Source organism: Python bivittatus, unplaced genomic scaffold (genome assembly GCF_059951505.1).
Source record: "Python bivittatus isolate LINGU-HERP-01145 unplaced genomic scaffold, Pbiv_v1 ctg000370_np1212, whole genome shotgun sequence".
In the NCBI taxonomy this organism is placed as follows: Eukaryota; Metazoa; Chordata; class Lepidosauria; order Squamata; family Pythonidae; genus Python; species Python bivittatus.
Genome location: NW_028277062.1, coordinates 1,444,515 through 1,468,994, shown reverse-complemented (window position 1 = coordinate 1,468,994; position 24,480 = coordinate 1,444,515). Strand labels below are relative to the sequence as shown.

At 47.6% G+C, this 24,480-nt stretch overlaps 2 protein-coding genes across 2 annotated transcripts; one reads left to right on the top strand and one right to left on the bottom strand.

Annotated features, from left to right (window-relative positions):
• The first annotated feature begins 1,430 nt into the window (after nucleotides 1-1,430).
• On the top strand, nucleotides 1,431-9,803 carry CIDEB (cell death inducing DFFA like effector b). Its single transcript, XM_007444333.4, has 5 exons — nucleotides 1,431-1,590; nucleotides 2,841-2,985; nucleotides 3,233-3,382; nucleotides 5,103-5,293; nucleotides 6,861-9,803. The coding sequence occupies exons 1-5, from the start codon at nucleotides 1,550-1,552 to the stop codon at nucleotides 6,997-6,999; spliced, it is 666 nt and encodes a 221-aa protein (XP_007444395.1). The 5' UTR covers nucleotides 1,431-1,549; the 3' UTR covers nucleotides 7,000-9,803.
• Nucleotides 7,831-20,403, bottom strand: NOP9 (NOP9 nucleolar protein). Its single transcript, XM_088142269.1, has 11 exons — nucleotides 20,232-20,403; nucleotides 18,904-19,130; nucleotides 16,947-17,354; nucleotides 15,887-16,012; nucleotides 15,546-15,687; nucleotides 14,614-14,803; nucleotides 13,627-13,767; nucleotides 13,425-13,544; nucleotides 10,956-11,186; nucleotides 8,979-9,084; nucleotides 7,831-8,332 (listed from the first exon to the last, which is right to left on the bottom strand). Exons 2-11 carry the CDS (start codon nucleotides 19,106-19,108, stop codon nucleotides 8,175-8,177), a joined length of 1,827 nt encoding a protein of 608 aa, XP_087998395.1. The 5' UTR covers nucleotides 19,109-19,130; nucleotides 20,232-20,403; the 3' UTR covers nucleotides 7,831-8,174.
• Nucleotides 20,404-24,480: the final 4,077 nt, after the last annotated feature.

The window sequence follows — 24,480 nt, the reverse complement described above, 5'->3', positions numbered from 1 at the left end:
CATCTGAGGACCCGGGCATGGTCAGTGACAACCAGCTGAACATGAGCCAGTAGTGTGAGACAGCCGCTAAAAGGATTAATGCAGGTCTGGGCTGCATTAGAAGCAGCATTGTATCAGGGACACATGAAGTCATTGTCCCTCTCTGCTCTGCACCGATGAAACCATACCTGGAGGGTCTATACAGTTCCAGAATGGTATGGACAGGTTAGAGAGGGTTCAGGGGACAGTAACAAAGATGATCCGGGGACTCGAGAATGAAGGAACTTGGGATGTTCACTCTAGAGGAAAGAAGATTGAGAACAGCCATGTTCAGGTGCACAAAAGAATACCATAGGGAAGACGGTCAAGGACTATTTTCTATGGACAGAAATGAGGACCAGGAATAATGCGTACAAGTTGCAGCCACCTAAATATCTTTAAATATAAGGAAAAACGTCCTGATGGTAAGATCTGCACAGCAGTGGAACAGTCCACCTATCGAGGTTGTGGGTGCTCCATCCCTGGAGGTTTTTAAAGAAGAGGCTGGACAGGCACCTCTCGTGGATGGTTTGGTTTTCCTGCACCTGGCAGAAGGTTGGACTGGATGACCTTCACGATCCCTTCCAACTCCACCATTGTAGGATTCCATGAACAGCCCCTCCTGGCAGACTCTTTTCTCTATTGAGTACAGTCTGGAAAGCTTTGGCTGTGTCTGTTTGCCACCAAGCTGTAATCTTGAATCTGATAGAACCAAGGTAACGATGAAATCTCCTCCAAGTTAAAGTGAGCCCTCGTGACGTCAAGAAAGCGTCTTTTTCCAGTTTAACAGTACAGCTCTGGGCCTGACTCTGCTTACCTTTCAGAGAGTCAAAATTAGTGGGGTGCTGCCACCTAGTGACTACCCAACAAAATCTTTAAAATACTGTATGTGGAGAGTCAATTATATTCACTATAGTACATTTATTTAACAACACTATAATTAAATCTAATTTTGTTTTTGGCCTGGACTCAACCACTTCTTTGACAGACGCACACACCTAAATATAGTATAGCACGGCATCCAGAGAAGTGTTAAAATTTGTCCCTCTGTCCTTTTCTTACACTATTATTGGTTGGTTTTTAATACAGCGCCGCTGTCTGATGCACAATTTTTCCATGACTATATACACCCTGTTGATTTTTTAAAAAATAAAATTTTAACTAAGTTTAAAAACAAAAGAAGTTTCTTCTTGTTCCTCTTATCAATGTTGGGTGTTCTCCCTCTGCAAAAGCAATGGCTTGGTCAGGGTAGAAAGTCAAAACAGTCAGCGGCCAACACAAGAATATCCCCCGGTGCATTATCTGTTTTGCCTCTGGCTGCTCACCTTGGAATTTGTACTATGCCTTCCACACACACACCCGCATGCACATAAACACACGCACGGTCCTGCCCACAAATGTACGGTCCAGAGTCCAGATAGACCGAACAGGGCAGGTTGTCCCCTTTGCAACTCAACACAAAAAGAGCTGAGGAAGCCAGGAAAAAGGAACATCTTTGATCGGGAGCCCATCAGCCCCTGCCTTGGGCACCATGGAGCTTATCAATGCCTTGGCCCCCTCAGCTTTGTTGAAGTGAGTGTTTGGGGGCACGGGGCTGGAGGGGTTGCAGTTGGCACTCTCGGCTTCACGGGACCTTATCAGCCTGGTTTCTCCAGCTAGTTCCCAACATGAGCACAACTCCTGTGCCTTATTTTGTGGTCACTTTGATCCACATCTCAGAGACCGTCTGTTCACAGGGTTACAGCAGCCGACATGAGGATCGGGAGGGGGGATCCATCCGCCTGTGTGCAGGAAAGCAGCTGGAAACAAGTAGACGGGCTGGGGGGAAACTTTCACAGCTGGGTTCACACAGTGTGCTAAGCTTGATCCGTGTTCATCTGGCTTAGGGGTTGTGACTTGGGAAGGGAGCAGAGTGTGTTATACAAACCTGGTCTAGTTGCTCCATTTATGGTTCAAGAGGCCCAGAAAATGGCTTGTTTCAGGAACAGATTAAGCAGAATGTCAGTTCCGTTAGGGAGCCTGTTGGAGCTGAAAGGGGAGAGAGATGGAAACCCGAGGAGGGGATGGAATAATGTGAGTATCCTGAAAGAGAAATGTCCTGGCAGTGAGCCGGCTAACCCCTGAAGAGGGCTCGACCCTGCAACCTTTGGGGACACAGTTGATGTGGAAGTTTGAAACTGATTGGCCAACAGAACAAGATCTCAGTCCTGAATCCACTCTACTTTTATAGCAAGAATAAAAGGGGAGAGAAGTAACTATTCATATCATGCCAATTCAAGAAATATGAAGTTACCTTTTCAGATTAAAGGGCCTTACTAAGCCCAGCTCAATAGCAGCAGTGCTCAAATCTTGGCTGATTTCACAAACGCGAAGTAGGGCCTGGCTTGGTTAGTACTTGGATGGGAGACCACCAGAACTCCAGAAGCTGGGCCAGAAGGTAAAAAAACTCAAGGGTGAATCACTTGTGTATCACTGCTACACGGACATGTCTGTGCAGTCAGCGAGACTTAAGCTGGACTTGATGGCTATTCCACCGCTACTTCTGCCCCCGCTTTCTGGAGAAAAGTGCCTGGAATTTGGACTATGACATCAACTGCCAAGGAACAGGAGCCGTAATAAAGAGCTCCACGTAGTCCTGATTAATTGTAGCTGTTTGGGGAGCCTCGTTAAAGCTAATCTCAAAAATCAGGGACGTGCAGTCTTGGAGAGGAGCGTTCTTAGTGATAGAAGTGGAAGGCGTGCTTTTCGCCGGACACTCTGCGCATGCCCTGATACTCAGCCACCGCTCAGCCAAATGATTTCTCCTTTCTCCCTGAACCCAGGTCGGTCTCCAGTGCAGGCTCAGAAATCTCCCGGCGGGTCTGGACATCAAGCCCTCCGCCCCAACGGCCGTTCCGAGTGTGCAACCACAACCGTAATGTCCGCAAGGGCCTCATGGCAGGCACGTTGGAAGAGTTACTCAACAAGGTGGCCATGCTTCGTTTCCTCCCAGAAAATGTCCGCCCCCCTCCTGTTTTGGAAGCCAGCTCCTGCCCTTGGCTGGCTCACCGTGAACTTGCAACCGCTCACCCCAACTCGACCGCTCTTTTCCCACCTGCAAAATGGACAGATGATCTTGGGAAATAAATTTAAAGTTTCCCTTGCATGAAAAAAGCAGTGGGGGGGGTTCTCTTTGGCCTCTGTGCTTCAGCTTCTTCGGTTTCTTCTTTTTCAGGCAAAAGAGACTCTCTTACTATCCGGCATGGTCTTCTTGGTGCTGGAAGAAGACGGCACCCTGGTTGAGACGGAGGAATTCTTCCAAGTCCTGGATGACAACACCGCCTTGATGGTGCTAGAGAAAGGGCAGAAATGGAGCCACAGCAGGGTGAGGGTCATCAAATCCCCAGCTCTTGGAAAAGGGGGTCGTAGGTTACAAAACAGAACATTGCTGCATTCCTCCTTTGTTAGGAAAATGGACAGCCACCTCCCCAGGGCATCAACGGGCGTTGATGCAACAGGAGTTGAGCAAGGAGCTTGAGAAAGCTTTGGCCATATGACTTAAACATAACAGGGTGACCTGAAGTGAACCAGTTGCCCAAATTGCTATAGCCTAACCCTGTTCTTCTTGTGGTTATTTTGCTAAATTTATTACAGCTGCCCATTCCAACGGACCCTGGGTGGCTAGAATAAATTCGGTGAAATAATACTTTTTGCTTTCATTTCGTCCAGTTAAAGAGGATGCTGAGGATGCTGCTTTTGGGTTTAAGTAGCTGCTGAAAGCTTGACTGTAAGGCACTGTTTCTCAACCTTGACACCTTGGAGATGGGTGGACTTCAACTCCCAGAATTCCCCAGCCAGCAAGATGGATGAAGTCCATCCATCTTCAAGGTGTCAAGGTTGAGAAACATTGCTGTCAGGGAGCATGGCGCTGGGCTTGGGTGCAAAGGAACAGGTCAACCAGATGACAAAGCGAACATTAGGATGTGTTGAATACCAAGTCAGGCATGGCCTGAAAGAGGGGTGAAAAATTTCTATAGGGAGATGCTGACCCACAAAAAACCAACCAGCCTTTGGAAGCTGGGATGGGCTTGATGCTAGGTCTGCTAGATCAAAATTAACCATGCTCACCTGGTTTTGGGAATTCAGCCAGAGGTCCTCTGCCAAGCCAGATAAGCATGCTGTGTGAACATAGGGAGTTGGAAGGATCTCGTGAGGCCATCAAGTCCAACCCCCAGCTCCGTGCAAAAATCCAAATAAAGGGTCACCAACGCTCCGCTTGAACCCCTCCAGGGAAAGAGAACCCATCACTTCTCTGGTCTCTCATGCCCATTCGCAAAATGCTCCCAGTCTTAGGGAGTTTTTTCAACATTCAGTTACAATTTGCTTTCTTACAATGTTAGTCTGTGACCAAGGAGTCTTGGGAAGCTGGTAGCGTACAAATGCGAGAAATAAATCCTGGGCCGTCGGTGTTTTAGATCGATTTCGGCAATGGCAAGGTCCGACTCCAACGTCGCCAGGCTTCTCTGCCATTATTTCCTCACAAATCTGGGTTTTCTGTGGCAAGCTAAGGTCCCAGTTGTCACTTGTGGTAAACCAGGATAGAATCATAGCACTGGCAGGAAATCCCTTTGAAGCATTTTTTTTTTTTAACAAACCCAAACCACAGTAAAAGTAGCTGATAAAAGAGCACGGGAGGATTTTTTTCGGTCTGAGGGTTTGTTTTTTGTGGTACTTATTTTTCTTTTTTGGATCTCAACTTTCCTTTTGTATTTATTCTTTTATGCCACCCAGACCCACAAATTGTCAAAAGGATAACTGATACCGTTTTTTAAAATAAATAAATAAAGTGTCCCTAAGTTAAAACTAAAATGCCATTACTAGTAAAAGCTCTTCTTGGGAAAGATCAGCTGGCACCTTAAAGGTTCACTGGGACAAAGCAAGTTACTGTCCTGCAAGAGGCAAAGAGCAGGAACTTACAACTACCTTCCCCTTCCAGATGTTCCAGGACAGCAAGACCCAGAATTCCCAGCCAGTTGGGAGTGGTCCCAGCCCATCCAGATCGCACCCCACTGGCATTCAGTAATACAACCTCTTCTCTCCCCCAGAGCTCCAGTCAGTCGTACAGCCTGATCCGGCACAAGCCTCAAAACAGCCGGGATATCGCCCGCATCACGTTTGACGTCTACAAGCTCAACCCGCGCGACCTTTTCGGCAGCCTGAACATCTCGGCCACCTTCTACGGTCTCTATTCGATGAGCTGCGACTTCAAGTGCCTGGGGCCCAAGAAGGTGTTGCGGTGAGCCTGGCGCCTGGTTTCCTTGCACTTCCTGGGAGAACATGCCGGGGGGGGCGGGGGTTGGGGATGGCCCAAGAGCTTTTCCAAACACCAGTTCCCCCCAATTCACAACCCCCTCCATAAAAGAACATGAGAGCCTTTTTACAGAAACGCGAGAGAAGGCAAAATTGGTGCAAGAGATTCTCTGGCTATTACAGGTAGTCCTTGCTTAACAACCGCTCGTTTAAAGACCATTCAAAGTTATAACGGCCTCAGAAAAAGTGCTTTACGACCTGTACTCATGCTTACAACCGTTGCACCCCCCCATGGTCACATGATCATGATTTGCAACCTTTTTTACAACAGTTAAGCAAATCACTGCAATTAAGCAAATCACATGGTCGTTAAGTGAATCACATGGACATTAAGTGAATTCCAGCAAAAACCGTCCATTGGGGAAGCTGGATTCGCTTTAACGACATGATTTGCTTAACGATGCAGTAATTCACTTAACGACCATTGTAAAAATGGTCGTAAAATCAGGTCCGTCACGTGGTGACTCGCTTAATGATCACCCCACTTAATGACCAAGTTTCCTATCCCTATTGTGGTCATTAAGCGCGGACTACTGTACAATGATAAATCCATCTCCCAGTTGGCCCAGTCAATGTTTCCACTCATTCAGCTCCTTCATTTCTATCTGTTGCACTGTTCATAATTTGGGACAGTCCAGACCGAAGCCCCTTCTCCCCAGATGGGTTAGGACGATCCTCTTCATCAACACATGCAATGTCTGTTGAAGGACGCCTTACTCCAACATGCTTTTAAGCCTTGCTTAATCCCCACCCCACCAATTTGGCATCCTTTAGGAAAAGGATGCTCTTTTGTTCCTGGCCCTCGTTCAGGTTTGGGAGGGTAAGTTCAAAACTAGAGTGAAAGCTCCTTCAAGTCCAGCTCGATTCCTGGTGATTTCAACACTTCCACTGGCAACAATACAGAAGTGTGCTGGCATTGCTTTCTCTGTCAGCCCTTTGAGGTAGACCAGACTAGGAAACCAAGCCCATGCAGACTAATACTTTTATTATAATGTAATAGAATCTCGCAAGTCTGAATGTGCTTCCCCCTCCCTCCCTTTACCTTTGTGAGAACTAGGGAGGGTCTTGCCTGAGTCGCTTTCTCAGGTTACAGTTCTGCCCTGGGCTCAGGTTTCTTTTATCTTGACCTTTGTCCTGGTAGAGGCTCTTCCTCCTGTTCCTCAAGGTCATTCCTTCTACCCATTACACTTTTTGATTTCCTATCACAGCCTGTCCCCTCAAATTGCTGGTGCCTCCCACCCAAGTACTCTCCAAATCCAAGCCTGCTTAGCATTTTTGAGCTAGACAAGGGCTTAACTTTTAACCAACGTTTCTCAACCTTGGCAACTTGAAGATGTCTGGACTTCAGCTCAGCATGGCTGGCTGGGGAGTTCTGGAAGTTGAAGTGCAGACGTCTTCAAGCTGCCACGGTTGAGAAACACTGCTTTTAACAGTTCTTTATGTTTATGGATTATTTTGATGGAAATCCCTCTCTTCCTTTTCCTTCCCCCCAGGGAGATCCTGCGAGTGGCTTCTGCTGTCATGCAAGGGTTCGGACACATTCTTTTGGGGGCCTCCCACTACATCCGCCGGCTCCTGGAAGGGGGTGAAAGCTGGCACCCGCAAATCAAGATCACCAACTGTCACCATTGATGCCTTCCTCCCAGAGAAACTCCAGAGAACCTTCCCGCTTCAAACTGGCCTTAGGAGAAACCCCTTGATTTGGGACTGATTTAAAGGGTATTTAAACAGAGAGTGGAGATCCTGACCTGCAGCCTTTCCCCCCTTCTCAGAGATCAAGGGAGGAGCCCAAGGGCTTGATCCAGGGTGGCAAACAGGGAATTGCTTAGCCAGTTTAACAGACGACTAATGCAGCACGCGAGTTCTTCAGACTATCCAAGGAAAAAACTGCTTTTCGCCTTCTCCAGCCTCACATCCTGCAAAGGGGTAGGGCTGCAAGGGCCATCATCCCTGGCAGCACAGTCACTATAAACCACCTTTGGAGGGAACCAAGCTTGACAAACCTACCTGGCAGTGCAGGCCTTCCCGCTGTTACTGCCCACAATTTTTAATCAGCAGATTGAAGCCTTAATCTATGCTTGCAAAGATTAAGGGCCTTAGAGCCTCCAGCTCAGTGACCACTCTACCTGCATTTCACTGGGAAAGCAGAAGTATCACAGGCTACGGACTGTGGCTTTTACTCCTGCTGTTCAATATTTGGTCCTCAGACGATGGCTTCCCATTCAAGCCAAAAGAAAGGGTGCTGCGTCTCCTCTCCCCCAGCCTTCCACCATTGAATAAAACAGCTCAGCCTGGTCCCCGCAGCTCCCTTTCCCTTAACTTAACGGCAGACGCTTGAGAATGTGCATTACCATCTCAAGGCTGCAGGAAGCTGACAGCCCTCCGGGCAAACAGCAGGGGCAACAGAAGCTGGAAAGACCCAGCCAATGGGCCTGTCCTAAAAGCAAGAAATGACAGCACGTGCAAAGGAATCGCTGCCTTTAATACCTGCAAAAATATAAATAAATATCCATTTGAGAATAGGGTGAAGAAAGGGGTGCCCAGAGCAATCTCAAAAATGCACCATCTCCCTTCTTTCCATGGCTTTTGGACTACAGCTCCCATCATGAGCTGGCTGAGAGTTATAGGAATTATTGGCCTGAGGGTGAAGGAGGGTTCCTGAAGGCTCTCCTGTGCAGACTTTGGCAGGATGTGGAACACAAAGCCCTCTTAAGGAGCTAGTCCTCTTGATTTCATCAGCTAGCAAAAAAGGTCCTGTCTTTTGCCACCTCAAACTCCGGGCCCAAAGCGAGTCCCTCCGTCCCAGTTCAGTCCTCCAGGATCTCGGCAAAGAGCTCTCTCCGCTTTTTCTCCGCCTCCTGATGGCTGTCCCAGTCTCGGCGTCGTTTCAGGAAATGGGTCAAGGCGAAGTTGCGAACGAGGTGGTGGCCGAAAGGGTCATGCCGTAGCTGGGGCTCGTGATCCGCTGGGAGGGCAGGGAGAAGAGAGGGGGCTTCAGGAGCTAGGCTGGCTTTGGGGACGCCAAACAAGCCCTTTGGGAAATGACTGCAAGGCATAAACAAGGTCTCCGAGAAATGGAGAACCGCCATCTGACCCAGAGACTGGGTCTCCGCGTGACGTTCAGCCAAAGCGTCCTTTGTCTGGCTCCACCTTAGCATGCTGTGCGAACCCAGCCGTTGGAGGTGGTCAATTCTGAATTATGGCCTGCCATGCTATGAGTTGGGCAGCCTTCTACATTCTGTAACGCAGTGCTTCTCAACGGTGGGAACTTTAAGATGTGTGGACTTCAACTCCCAGAATTCCCCAGCCAGAATTCAGCCAGGGCCAGGGAGCAGCAAGGACAGGCAACCCCTTCCACCAAGGAGCCTTTCCCAAAGTTGCTCTGTTTGTCCCCAAAAGAGAGGAAGAGCAGAACGGGGGTTTCTTCCACAATCTGCTAGTCTGTGACGTGTTTCACGAGGAAGGCCGGACAGAGGGGGACCCACGCGATGAGCTGGGACCAGCCAAGCCAGCAGGGAATACAAACTCCATCAGCCCCTTGATGACCCATTCATTCGCAAAATTGTCTCACGGGAAAAAGGGGAGGGGAGGAAAGGAAATGGAGGTCTTACCCAGCTCCTGAGCCAGCTCCTGTTTGGCTGGCAAGGTGGCTCTGCTCCAGATGGCATCTAGGACACGGCTCCCGTGCTTGGAGCAGGCGAGAGACACGTAATGGCCCTGAGAATACAAAGCAAAAATGGAGGGAGAGACGGAATGAAGCCTTCCTGTCCCCTCCTGCCGGTCATAGGTTGCTGTCACTCAGGACCTCTACAAATAAATGCAAGTTTACATCTGAGCTGAGATCCTTCTCCCACTTACACACACACACACACCCTCTTGACTTAAAGTCTAGCTTGCCAAGCTAGGTTTGAGTGCCAGGAAAATCAGGGCAGGAAACCCACCACCATTTGGGGGACGGCTCTGAAGTTCCATCTATTTGTGTGTTGCACAGAAACAAGAGTTGAAGATTGAGCGATATACGATGGAAATGAAGTGTGTGTGGGAATAAAGGGAAGGCTTAGTGAATGGGGCATCAATGAGCAGAGAATAAAACAAGGATGGGCGATGGCTTAACACACGATGGATAAACATATAAATAACGGTTGTGACAATGTTAAGAGTTGTGCTGACTGTGGAAATGAAATGTGTACTTTGGCACACAAATGGTGACATGGTGTTGGCCAAGAATGCAAACAATTGCAGATGTTAGATTGTGTAATGCAACAAGGAATGTGGATCTGAAAAAGAATGTATCAAAGATCATGGCAGTTTTTTGATGACAAGAAAATGGGGGTGAACAATTGCAAATTATACATACGTGATGAAAAACGGGAGCAAGTAAATGCATTTATGTATTTCTGTAGAACGTATATTAAAGATGGAAAAGTAGAAACATTTTAAGATGCCTTCGAGGAATAAGTCCTGAACGAATGCAGAAGTGAATAGCCTGCATGAAAGAAGGATGCTGAAATGGTTTGATCAGAAAGAATGAATGAGGATCAAATATCGTTCTGGATATACAGTAACAGTCATCAAGTATTTGTTGTTAGATAGAAGACAGAGTGAAGTTGTTATTCTCTGTTGCCCCAGAGGGCAAGAGCAGAACCTATGGATTAAAATTACAAGGAAGGAGGGTCAGGCTAGACACCAGGAGGAAACTCCCGACGGTATGAGCTGTCAGCCGGTGGAACAGATGGCCGCTTGAAGGGGTGAGGTCCCCTTCCCTGAAGGTCTTGAAATTGAGCCTGCTGAGTCACCTACCAGAGTGATCTTCCACCAAGGAAGGCGCTGGACTACATGACTCTTAGGACACCTTCTTTACAATCCTGTGATTCGCAAAACAAATAAATGAAGGAAGACTGAATGCTTGAGTTGGGTTGAGTGACCCAAAAGAGTCGTGACTGGACGCAGTTGACGAATTCCTCAAAAGGAGAGGGGAGACATTTAAATAAAAACACTAAATACCAAGAACAAAGGGCAACCTATGAACCGGAGGACATAGGCAACAAGGACGCAGGGACAGAAAGACGCAGACAGGTCTAACAGGTGGGGTTAGTGTAACCTAGTGTTAGTTGCGCTTCCTTTCCTCTTTCTCATCTCATACCCTTAATTTCGTCGGTTTACTATTTCTTTACTGCTTTTCTGCTTTTTGCACAATGTTGCTAACCCTGAGAACACGACAGGTATGTTACGAATGGGTGTATATACAGATATAGTGCCCACTGCTAACAGTATGGTGACACGCTTGCCTTGAGGACTAGAAACCCTGTAAAATGAAACCGTCCAGAAGCTGAATCTGGCACCTGAATGTGATAATGACCAAGAGTCTAGGGTGCAAATAAAAAAAGGCAAAGCTTTGATTGCAGCATCACAACTTTTCTGATCACACCTACAGTCACCTCTGCACCGCTGATCCAAACACAACGAGATGCACTCGGCCCCAGTTGCAGAAATGGCAAGCGATGCTCCTTAACCCAACTTTTAAAAGCCCCACGACCGGCAGCTCCAAAAATTTGGAGCAGAACCTCACATGGGCTCCCAAGACTTACCTTGAGCTGGCGCAAGACTTTGCGCCTTGGCTTTTCGGGGACGGAGGGGCTGGCCAGGAGGGCATCGAAGATGTGGCTCCCAGCCGGATCGCAAGCCAGCGTGACCAGGTCCGCGGGGGGCATGGCGGCCAAGCTGCGCAGCACGAGGGAAGGATCTGCAAAGTGCAGTAAATGCTGCAGCACTAGGGAGCCGTGGTAGGAGACGGCGGTCAGCGACGACAATGCAGCTGCCTGGAAGGAGAAGAGTATCCGATGGGGAAAGCACGCTTGCTTCACCTCCGTTGCTCCTTGCAGGACCTATCTACACCTTCCCCAGCCAGATGCCTCCCAAAGGCCACACCAGCTGGGCCTTCTGGGGTTGCAGTCCCAGCAGATCTCTTTTCTTTTTAATAATATTTTATTGAAATTTTAAAATTACAAAGTTAAAAGTTAGAAATGAAAAAGAAAATGAAAAATATAAATTATAAGGAAAAGGAAAAGAAAACGTGAGATAAAGTAAAAGAAAAAGAAGAAAGACATGAAAAATAGATAGCTTCCAATCTATCTCTGGTCTTGAGAATAATAAGAATGTCATAGGTGCTAGTTTTTAATGCATTAAGTAGGAATAATTCTTTGTCAAAACATATCCCATTACATTTATAATCTAATCTTCAAATCCCCATGTAAGCTTCGCCCCGCCTGCATTTTGCAAATAGTCCATCAATGGTTTCCATTCCTTAAGGTAATAATTATTTAATTTTTCTTTTAATAAACAAGTCAGTTTATCATTTTCTGCCATTTCCATCAGTTTTAGCAACCATTCTTGTATGGTTGGTAGTGTCTGGGTTTTCCAAAATTGTGCATACAAAAGTCTTGCTGTGGTAATCATGTATTGAGTACTTCTGATAAGATGCTTTCCGATTTGAAAGTCCATTATCCTCAACAGGAATAATTCTGGTTTAAATGGAACCTGTATTTGTAGTATGCTCTGCATCAAAGATTGTATTTGAGTCCAAAATTTTACATGTCCACCACATATGGTAGAACGACCCTTCTTGTTGGTTACATTTCCAACAAATGTTGGAAATTGTCCCATACATCTTTGATAATCTTTGGGGTGTCATATACCATCGATACAACATTTTATAAAAGTTTTCTTTCAAATTATAACATAAAGTAAATTTTAATCCTTTAGACCACATATTTTCCCATTGCTGCATATGTATATTATGTCCAATATTTTTTGCCCATTTAATCATGCATTAGTCCCAGCAGATCTCAAGAGCCTAAGCTGGGGAGACATCTCCATTTTCCATTTAATGCAAAAAAAACACATACTATTCAAAAGAGACAAAAAACCAGATCGCCTCACCAGCATTCAATCACCAGCAATCATCTCCAGCAATCATCACCCAGATAAGCAAAGATCACCGCCAGGCACACAATCAAGCAGTCAACATACGCTAATCAATGAACTACCAGAAGAGCAAAACCGAACCCCCACCCCCACCAGGACTGGCAAAGCAGGCCACAGCAGATAAACAGAGAGCAAACCTCATCCCATTCTAGCACTGAAGATGTTCCCTAGCCAGGTAATGAGACATTTGCAAGAAAAGAACCAAGCTCAGAGAACCCCAAAGACTCCACACAAAAAAAAGGGTTTGGTCCCTGTAGGAGACCTTGACTAGGAGCAGACAGAGATTCTTTGATTCTAGAGGACAACCAGCTGATGCTAACCAATGTTTAAAATTAAAGGCCTCAGAGTCAAACCTTTGGGGTTAAGGTCTTGGGGTTCTACGTTCACCTGCAAAAGAGGTTCTTTTGTAACAGCCGGCGTGTAGCAAGCCAGATTTCCAGGCCTGAAAACCTCTGGTTCTCAGAAGCCAAAGAGACAAACGCTGTTTAGAAAGGGGATGAATACATGGATTCTCCCAACTACAAAAACCATCCCACGCAACAGGAAAGACCCTCTGTGCAGATGCTTCCTGAACATCATCAATTTTTAAGCCCCTAAGCTTTTGGACCTACAATGCCTAAGTCAGTGTTTCTCAACCTTAGCAACTTTAAGATGTGGACTTCAACTCCCAAAATTCCCTAGCCAGCCATGCTGGCTGGGGAATTCTGGGAGTTGAAGTCCACACATCTTAAAGTTGCGAAGGTTGAGAAACACTGCTCTACACCCTTAGCAAAAAAAAAAAAAGCTTTCAGAGCCACTTACAGCCTATTAATAGGGGGCTGAGGGAAGACAGCTCAAAAGCTTATGGTCTAAAAGAATCCATATGAAAGGAAAGAAGAATGAGGAGGGGAAAGGAAAACAAACAAGAGGCCTACAATGTTTGTGTAGCTGCTGTGGTTGTTAACAAAAGGTTAAGAATAGGAACCCAATGGATGGAAGACCACCAGGAAACCCCAAAGGAAGGCAGTCATCTTAGCAGAAGAGATAGAGCCCCCTCCCTCTCCCAGCAATGGCGATTAACGTCTGTCACCTACCCGCTCCTGCAACGGACTCTCCTTCTCCTCCTCACCAAAATAGACCTCATAAGCCAGCATGGAGGCCATCAGGGGAGCGCAGGCCAACTGGCGAGAGGGGGGCTCCCAACAGTGAAATGCCTGCGGAGAAGAAAACTGCTCCATTATCTGGCGGAGGAGAGAAAGTGAAGGACGGACGAGGAAAACAAGCAGAGCCTCTTACCTCCAGGAGGATCTGCAACACCTCCGGCTGGTGGGCCCCGTGTTTCCGGCAGGCCCCCAGGAGCGCCGTGACAATGCCGAGATGCTCCTGGGCCATGATTTCCTCCACACCTGGGCCCAGCTCCTGAAACAGCTGCCCCAGCTGGGGACAGGGTGTGAATGAGAGGAGGCCTTTCTTCTAGGCTCCCCTCCCCTCGTCCAGGCCACTACACTAGGGGTCTGTTTTAGAGATCATCAGCTGATACCTGGCAGCCTTGGGGACAATATATTGCATAAGGCCCCTTTCACTGGGGGGAACCGAGATCTTCCCTCCGTCCTTTCCCGCAGGAAAAAAAGAGGGAGAGAAAACCTTCTTCAGTTAAACTGAGCGCCTGGAAACTTTAGGGGCACGGCAGTGCTGTTTTCTTGGAAGCAAGACAGAGGCAATTTGCTTCCATGACCAGGGTTCTGGAGTCGGCACATAAAACCTTCAACTCCGATTCCGACTCCAACTCCTTTATTCATGGAACCTCCAACTCCGACTCCTTTAATTATACATTGATACAGGAAATAAATTATAAATATACTAATTATATATTTCCTGTATCGATTGCAAGCACGCAACATACAAGGCATTAAAATTAAAATATGCCCTGAAAAAAATAGGTTAATCAAATTATTATCTATGCAATAGGAAATGTTAACATATTATTCATATCATACACAATTTAGATTTATTAGGAGTCGGAGTCGGTACATTTTTACCAACTCCGACTCCAGCAACCCAAGAATTGGTTCCGATTCTGACTCCGCAGCCCTGTCCGTGACTTCCCAGGCCAGCCCGCAGGCAAGGTGTTTCCTGCTGCTCTCCCATCCAAATCCTAACCAGGTCTGGCCCTGCTTAGCTTTTCAAGATCAACCAAAGGGGCAGGTTCTCCTGACCTCAGGGTCCCCGCGACAACACCCCGATTTAAGCCAACTGTGAGGCAACCCCAGGGCCCTCTCTTACCAGTTTGCGGGAAGCTGTCTGGATGAGCCGCTGCAAGGTGAAATTGGCCACCTTGTGGGCGGACAACACACGGAGCTGCCCCTTCACGTGAGCCTTGTAGAAGGAGCGCAACGCCTTCGCGTCCGACACCTCCAGAACTTTGTCTAGCACCCGGCTGCAGGTCGCATCCTTCAGAAACACCAGGAGGCTGCTAAACGGGGAGGAAGAAGCAAGACGGGAGCACAGAGTTGCTTTCGGCAAGATGGGCGGCCATGTAAATGGGATTAATAAATAAATAAATAAATAAATTACTGCACCTGCGCCCGGCCACGCACAGGCGCACATGCCGGAAAACTCCAAAACGAACTCAGAAAAAAACCAGCTAAGGGCACTAACGTTTCATAAGGAAAGGTCTAGCTGGCCTCGAGAAGGAAATCGAGTCCCGGGAGAAAGGAAGAAAAGTTCTGCTGTTTCATGTCATAGGGAGTTATATCTCCATGCAGTAGATGACTTATTTTTCTCCCCACAAAACCACCGTGTGAGGAAGGTGCGACTGTGAAAGAGCGACGGATCCCAACAACCAGTCAAGTTCTAATGCTAATTAGTGTCTAGAATGTGGGTCTCTCTAGTTCAGTGTTTCTCAACCTTGGTCACTTTAAGACAGGTGGACTTCAACTCCCAGAATTCCCCAGCCAGCTATGCTGGCTGGGGAATTCTGGGAGTTGAAGTCCACCTGTCTTAAAGCGGCCACGGTTGAGGAACACTGCCCTAGTCCAACACCGCTACACCACACTAACTGGTGTGCCTTTAATTTGGAAACCAACAGCATAACCAACACAGAGCTTTCTCGTGGAAAGTCCGTGAGCAGAAGCAGCCAAGAACTTTGCGGTGCAAGAGCAAGACTCCTCCCACCATCCCACCCCCCACGCCTCCCAGCCAATCCGACTGCTTACCTTTGCCCAGCAGCCGGGTTGCAGCCGCTCAGGTAGCCAATCACCGCCCGGCAGAGCTCAGCGCAATCTTCAGGCAGCTTCCTGTGCAGGACCTCCAGCGCCACCTGGAGGCAGAGGCTGAAACATTTGTGGGTAATGAAATCTAGAGAGAGAAGAGGCTCGTTTAACAGCGGGGATCTTGGCTGTTAAGTCAGGCGGGGAAGGAGGATCCAGCCGTACAAATGCACAGCCTTTCCTGAACGCATCTCACGCTGGTCCTCTTCCATTCCCACGCGTGTTCATTGGGAGAGCTGTGCGAGGCTGCTGTTCCCACACCTGCCCACCAGATGGCAGCAACCCACCTGCAATGCATTCCTGGAAGCAGCCTTTGAATTCCCGCAGGAGGGAGACGAAGCTCTCCGGGACCTCAAATGCCGCTGGTCCTTCACTCCCCACCTTCGATTTCTTGGCCTTGGAACGAAGAGGCCCTAAGGAGGGTGGAAAGGGATGGAAAGGGGGAAGGAGTGCATTAGAGGCATTGCTTTTCCTGCAAGGGAAAGATTCGTGCAGAACCTCTCGCTGCAAACACCCGACAGGATATGACATTAAAGGCCGGGCCACCAGCTGAAGTTACAGGGACCGTAAAGGACAGTCCTTTACTCCAAAAAGCTGCCTTTAGATTCATTTCTTTTTCAAACACTCGCTTCTGTCCTTTAATTTTGGTCCTTTAACTTTTACCCTACAAACGGTAGCACTTCATGCACAGTCTTTCACATTCGTGGGAAAAAATACGGAAATCGGATGGTCTTTGTTACGTAAATTTACACACACAGTTTGTTTTTAGATATTTTTTATTAAAATACACGTTTTGGTAACGTTTTCCTTGGTTTTGTTCTTGAGTTTTCCTTCGCAAAGCAAAGCGATAAACATAAACATCTTTTTTTTAATCTTTATAACCCTCTTTTAGAGTTGCCCATTTCAGGTTTCACTGTAGCATGAAAAATTCCCCCCAATTCAGGAACTCATCTCCTCTCCTCCGGGCCCATGAAGGCTCCCAAAAGGCAGAGAAACCATCAAGTGTGCTACTCTTCTCCAATTCTATTAGGGCTTCTCCCCACTGGCAATGAGGGGGAAGCACAATATTTTATCGCTTTGTTATAATTTCATCCCACTTTCCCTCCAGGAACTCAAGGTGACATCCCGGGCACCCTGTCCTGATTCCACCCCCCAAAAAACAGCCCTGTGTGGTAGGTGGGCTGAGAAGAAGGGACTGATCCAGCGTCACCCAGGTCTCCCCGTTCTCACCCCATTCCCGCACTTGTTCTGAACATACAGCAAGTTCTGAGATGCTGGAAAGAGGGTTGTGGGTTTCACCCTCCGCCCATCACATGATAGGGCACATGTTCAATGGCCACTACTCACCTGACCCCGGGAGCCCCCGGCCCCCATCCGACCCGACTCGGGCCCCTCCAAGCGCCTGCAGGAGGGTCCGCACCACAAAGCTGGCGTGAGCATCCAAGGCAAAGGTGGGCAGTTCCTCTTGCAGGCTCTTTCCCAGTTGCAGGACGAGGTCCTCCAGGGCTCCAGCCTCCTCGCCTCCTTCCAAGATCAGCAGCGGGGCCCTCCATAGGGCCTCTTCCAAGATGTGGGCCCCACAGGGGTGGCAAGCAACCAGGCACAGGGAGGGGACCAGGCCCCGGAGCAGAGGAGCCAAGCTGGGCGCAGAGGCAGAAGGAAGCAGGGCCTGGAGGAGCAGAGAACCCGAGGGATCCAGGGCTAACGGCAACGCCACGGCCACGGCCTCCTCCAGGACGTTGCTAACAAACAGACCTGTGGGGCCGAAGGGAAAAGGAGGCGACGCACATTACCACCTAGTGCAGTGTTTCTCAACCTTGGCCACTTTAAGCTGTGTGGACTTCAACTCCCAGAATTCCCCAGCCAGCCGTGCTGGCTGGGGAATTCTGGGAGTTGAAGTCCACACAGCTTGAAGTTGCCAAGGTTGAAAAACACTGATCTAGTGGGATCCAGCACCAAGTAAAATAAAAGATCTTCTTTTCTAAAGACACAGTAAAAAACTTCCATTTAGAGAAGACAATACTAGCACACGAGAAGCAGCAGTCATATGTTTTTCCATGTTTTCAAAGAACACAGATTAGATTCGTTCTTCTGCAAAATGTTGACGTCCAATTCTCCCCCTCGTCTGGGCAAACATAAAACTCTGCTTTGGTCCCCGTCTATCTGCTTTTAATTTATTATCGTGCCATATTGCCCAGTCTGCCAAGGAGGGACAGCTATTTATAACTGATCACTGCAACATTCACAACACAAACTCAATTAAACCCTCCACAGTAAATCAGCTAAATTAAAGTGATGGATTTTAAATCCAACACAGAGTTATAACAATTAACCGATCGTTAGCAACAGCAAAACTCATAACCCCGGCACTAAATAAATAATCACCACCAGAAACTCTCCAGGACAAACCTACTCCAGGCCATATAAATTTATTAAATAATAATAACAGCAATACTGGATTGTATCTCAGCATCAAGCCAAAGTCCTTTAGGACTCTGTAAGTAAAAAAAAAGAAAAAAAAAGCCCTTTCAATGAACTGTACTCAGAAACCAATCGATAGCCGATGCAGGGGTCACAACATTGGCGTGATATGTTTCTAGCAGCCAACACCTGTTGGTCCTCTACATTTTGCACCAGTTGTCACTTCTCCGTGGTCTCCAAGGGCAGCCCCACGTAGAGGACACTGCAGGAGTCTAAAGGCAAAGTGACGGGGGGGAGTTGCTCTCACGAGAGCCTCGAGCACAGCTGCAGCTGGCCGCCCAGCTAAAGCTCAGCCAAGGCCTCCTGGCTACAGCCTCCTTCCACACATCCAGCCACAGCCATGAGTCCAGGAGGCACTGCCAACCCCTCAAACGGCAGCTGTGTATTATCCACATCCACGCACACACCATGCCCACCACATAGCCCATGTGCAAGGCCCTGGCCCATAACAAAAAAACCCACCTCCCTCGTTCCCAAATTTCTGGAAGACCTACGGAGCAGCCTACAAGCTTTCAAAGGGTTTTGTCTTCCTAACCCCCCCAAAACAAACCTTATTTATTTTTTATTTATTTACACATCACGTTTATATAGCCACCCCTCTCACACAAAGCAACTCTTTGCAGCGGTGGGCAACAATTAAAATCAATACCAAGCAAATAAAAACAGGCATTAGAAAAAGAGGAAAAAAGCTGTTATTCTTAGAATGAAGACATTATCCACATTTTTTTAAAAATCTAAAACATACAAACCCCACGGAGAGCAGAATTATCAATTACGGTGGAGCTGTCTAGGAACACTCCAGCTCCCAAAGGTTTTCCCTTACCTTTCTCCTCATCCGAGGCAAAGCCAGATTTCAAGGTTTCATGCGCCTGGTGGAAATATTCAGCTGCCGCGGGCTCCAATTTGAGAGTGCCTCCTCCTTTGCTCTCCTGCAGGTCCCCTTTCCGGCTCGAAGCAGCAGCCGAGACCCGCTTCTTCTGTCCTCTGTTGCTTTTCGCTGCTTTCCGGCGGTGGGAAGGGGCCTCCATCCTTCTCGGCAGCTCAGCCAGCCTACAGGGGGGAAATCCAGCGGGGGGGGGGGGAAATTAGCAACAAGGGAAAATCTTGAAGGTTTTAAGGCTAAATCTTGAAAGTTTTAATGCTAAAAATTACAGGATTTTTTTAGGATTTTTACTTATGTTTTTATTTTAATTATTCATGGATCTTAGCCATTGTTGGAGAGAGTGGTGTTTTTTCTTTTTTTGTTATTGTGAGCCGCCCAAAGTCACCTGTTGGGGGAGATGGGCAGCATACAAGTTTAACAATCAATCAATCAATCAATCAATCAATCAAATGGAGAGATGGGTACCAGGGCCTGGCAGAGGGGCAGTTTGCTCAAACAGGACCGGAGAAAACCCAGGTTAAAACCCCCTTGGCGTTTCGCCTTAGCTCTTCGCTGAGCCCACCTCACAGGGGTGTAGTGAGGGTACAATGGGCAAAAGAAAGAGTAGGCCAAACCCTGAGTTTGAGTTTGCCATCTCAAACCATTTTCAGGGCCTTTAAATATGCTTTTTCCCACCCATGTTTCTGAATCATCCCATTATCCAAGTCACAGTGAGGGCTATGTATAATAAAATTTAATTTAAGGGTTTTTTCCCCCCTTCCAACCCATCCACCCAAAGTTTCAAAATCAGCTGAGGCTGAATTAGACTGTAAAGCAGGGTTTCTCAACCTCAGCCGCTTTAAGATGGGTGGACTTCAACTCCCAGAATTCCCCAGCCAGCCAGGCTGGCTGGGGAATTCTGGGAGTTGAAGTCCACCCATCTTAAAGCGGCTGAGGTTGAGAAACCCTGCTGTAAAGGGTCAAAGGTCTTCATAAAATGCCAAAACCACCACAGCTTTTTAATCCGGCAAGAAGATGCAAGTCGCGGCCAGTTAAGAGGCCACCCCCGGGAAGGCCGTGCGGCTTCACCGGTTGCATTTCTGCCTGCAGCGAAGCGACACGCAGGCGCAGACAACCCGAACGAAAGCATTGCACGGCGACAGCCAAACCCTTGCGCAGAAGGAAGACCCGCCGGGCGGCACCGCGGGCTTCGAACCGCAGCAGGAAAGCGAGGAAAAAAGCCACCGGGGCAGGGCAACTCCATGAAAATCAGAGCATGCAAGACCTACCGGAAACGCTCGACCCCGACTTTGCTCCGGCTGCTCCCGCTGGGTTTTAAAAGGACGCCGCGGAAAAGAGATCAAGCCCCCCATTCCCCCTCCCGCTGCAACGCCGCAGCCCCTTTTGCAAGCATCGCAGCACGCGGCCGGCCAGGCAGTCCCGCGCGCGCACGCGCGAGACCTTCGCAGGCCACGCCCTGCCCGGGGAGCGCCGCCGAAGCTTGGCCACGCTGCATCCCGACCTGCACCGCGCGAGCGCGCCGGCCACCCCCCCACAATGCATTGCGCCTGTTGCGTCATCCGCTCATTCCCCCTGCTTTCATTCATCCCGCGTGGAGCGGGGAAGCCTGCGCGGTTTGTCAATGAGCGAATGCAGTAAAGGCGGGAAGGGGGGCGGAATGCCTTTAAATTATTTGAGACGCGCTTAGCATTGCAGTGGCCACTCGTGGGATTGGAAGCTTTTGCGATGCGTTGGGGTATCCCGCCCCTCCTCCCCAACCATTTGGGAATTACAATCCGTGTGGATCGCCTGGCCGACCTTGGCTGGGCTACTCAGGCTTTGGATGGGAGGCCACCAGGACACCCCAGGGTTGTTAAGTGAGACCAGGACGTTGAACCAGCATCCTGCGTTGGAGAAATACGCAAATACCCACAACGGAGGATTGGATGGTGAAGGTGGCAGGACTTGCAGAAATGGCAAAATTGATCTGTTTGATCAGGGATAAAACAAGAAGTACTTTTATAAAAGACTGGAAACCTTTTAGGGACTTTTTGCTGAAAATGGGGAAAAAATGAAATGGTGATTTCTGGATTTGCTGATTGAAAGGCTTGAATACGCTGCGAAGAAGATCGGAAGTTGCTTCTTTAATTACCTTTTTCCCCCTCTCCTTCTTTGTATTGCTTCTTACCATTTTTCTTTCATCCTTTTCCTTAACTTCCCTTTATCTATCTTTTCTTCATGTAAACAGTAAAAATCATAGAAAGTACCAACGCACCAGGTTCTTAGGTTGACTCAAGGTGAAGGACTGCCGAGCCCAGACAGGTTATGACACCTGAAAAAACCCACAAGCCCCTCCCCCGTTTCCTGGCAACCCATAGGCAATAACACGATAAATATTTTGGTCCCTTCATGACGTCCATCCAGCCCGGACCGCCTGGGGCTGCTGCCTCCCTCCGCCTAATGACGGGGCGGCAAGCCCTGCAAACAAGTCTGTTGCGACAGCACGGCGTGCCTCTTTCTGGGAAGGCCGTTCTGATGGATTCATGAGAACGTCCCTCCGGATGAGCCATCGAGGGCAGGTCGCCCCGGGAAAGGCAGCGCCTCCAGTGTGAATCTCATCCCAGGATGGGGGGAAGAGTCCCAACAAGCAAGCATTTTCAGGACTTCTGGCCCTGTTGCAAGGTAAATTCCCGCCGCGGGGGGAGGTTGGGTTGGTTGAAACTCCGAGCCGCAGGCAGAAATGCGACGGGAGTGGCAGGGAACATCTCCTGAGCGTCCAGCTCAGTTCCTAGATGCTAACAGGGCAGTGGGAGTAAATAAATCCTCATTATCCTTAAGCTAGCTGTCCATTTAACAGCAAAGGAGCCAACAGTTAAGGAATATGCTTCAGATTAGCACTTGGTAGAACAGCCATGAAGGCCTCAGAAGAGAAATTCAGATGCCGTGATGGGTCGATCCCTACAAAGTTCAGAGCCATGCAAGTCATGGGACGTTTTATGGAAGCCAAAGCTGGACTTCAAAGAAGGAGAGGAAGAGTCTTGACGCCTTTGAACATTGGTGTTGGAGAAGTCTCTTGAGAATACTGTGGACAGTCAAGAAAACAAACCGATGGATCGTCGAACAAATCAGCCCAGAGTTTTCATTTGAGGGACCGATGACCAGGCTCAAATTATCCTACTTGGGACACGTGATGCGAAGACCCAGCTCTCTGGAGAAGGCTCTGATGCCGGGAGGGATGGAAGGAAAGAGAAGAGGAGGACCGGCAGCAAGATGGACAGACTCAGTTACAGTAGTGACATGTGCGCCCTTGGGAGTCCCAAAAGAACAGGTTAGGGTTAGATCATCATGGAGAAAATCCATCTATGTCAGTGTTTCTCAACCTTGGCAACTTTAAGATGTGTGGACTTCAACTCCCAGAATTCCCCAGCCAGCCTTGCTGGCTGGGGAATTCTGGGAGTTGAAGTCCACACATCTTAAAGTTGCCAAGGTTGAGAAACACTGATCTATGTGGTCTCTAGGAGTCAGAAATGACTTGATAACACATAATAAGCAATCCAAAGTCTGGTATTGTCATTTTCAAATGGTCAAAATCCCATCAGAGGTGTCTACAGAGGACAAAGCTCAGCCTGTATTTTAAGTGTGTTGCATGTGCCAGGCCCATAAAACAGGAACCCTTCCTTCATCCATTCTAGAGTGCTGTTTTACACATGTGTAAAAATCCACAAATGAAGCACACGTGCTCAAAGCCCCCTTTGTCACTTACTGATAGGCATTCACAGCTCCATTTTACACCAGCATATATTTTTTTAACCTCGGCCGCTGATGCTTCGCGTGTTGTGTTTCGTTGTTAATTTATTGTTTCATTGTTATTATTAAAGAGGTTTTAATTGCTGTTAGCAGCCCAGAGTCATGAATCTGAGGTGGGCATCCATATTAATTAATTAATTAATTAATTAAGGTGAAGTACGTATGCATAAATACATAAAAGGGTGCTCGGGTTTTTCTTTTACAGAAGCATAGAAGCATAACAGCCATCCCGTTTGCTATTTTATCCCATTTGGATTTAACAGACGTTCAGCCCCACGAGACCATTAAACTGAGAGGTTCATTCTTCCGTTTTTGCACCTCTCTGCCATCCAATTTTTGCCCACCTGATAACTAATACAGACACAATAGGGGTATATAATTTCGTATTTTAGAAACACAAACTTTTACAAACTACTAGCCCATCCTGAATAAACACATTCAAGTCAAATTAGAAGACCAGAACAAGGATGATGTTACTCAAACTGAAATCAAAATGATTACAGTATTAACTATCCAAGTGATTAGCTTAGGAAACTAAAATATTCTTCCAATTTCTTCCCTTAAAGATACTATAAAAATACAGTAACATAAAAATAATGTATGTTATAACCCTTTTAAGATGCACTGTATGGTAATTCAGTGAGTATTCCAATAAAAATAAAGCATATATTAAAAGTAGAACTGATATAACCGTCTTTTTTTTTAACCCCCTGATGAAATATTTCAGCTTAGCTATTTTCAGCTATCAAGGGGAGAATTCTGACTTTCCAAATATATGTAAGGCACATTTTTTAAAAATGTGCTTACAAAATGTAAATCTGGCAAACCAGTTGAATGAGATCACTTATCACTTTAGGGAACGGAATGCATTCCTGTTCAAACATCTAGACACTCTGAATTTGATCTGTACTTTATAGCATACATTATAAATTATAGCACCTGAATGAGTGTTTCTACTGGTTGTGGGAGGGAAACAGAAAGTCAGTCCTCCCAGTCCAAATATTCTGCTGCGAAATATCCGCCTAGGTGTGTTACATTCTTTTTCCAAAACAGCCATTAATCCCAGGCATGAAATTGGCTGTGCAAATGTGAATTTATAATAGCAGCCAGTCCCCTTCAGTCCATGAACTCAGACAGATGTGACTGCCAGGCGTTCCCAGCTACGGGAATAGAAATCAATCACATCCAAGTGTCACCTGAATACCTTCCCCGTTCCTTCTGGCTTACCTGTGCACCCATCTTCCCCTGGGAAGTCCTGATTCCTTCAGTTGTCAATGACTTCATGCCCACACCCCTATTTTTCATCTCTGCTTTATTCACCCGCAGGAGCCCTTGTTACAAAAATCAGAATTAAATTATACCCATGATGTCTGAGCCTGCATTTCAGCGGTAGTCCTCTGCTAACCCAAACAACTGATCCGCATATGGATCCTCCATCTCTGGAGGTTTTCAGCAGACGAGCTGTCACTTCTCAGGAATGGTTTAACTGGGTTTGGGGTCCCTGCCATCTCCACAGATTTCTACAGGGCTGCGACGTCTGTGCAGTTAACCCTGAAGTAACAGAGTGCAGGGCTGTTGCCTCCGATGATCAATTTTCTAGGAACAGCAGGTTCAGGAGTACCCACCCTGCAGAACTCTTGTTCAGGAACAAGAACCACTTGAGAAGGATGGGTGTAACTGGGAACCCTGACGACTCTTTTGCTCTGTTTTTTCATCATTATTTAATATCAT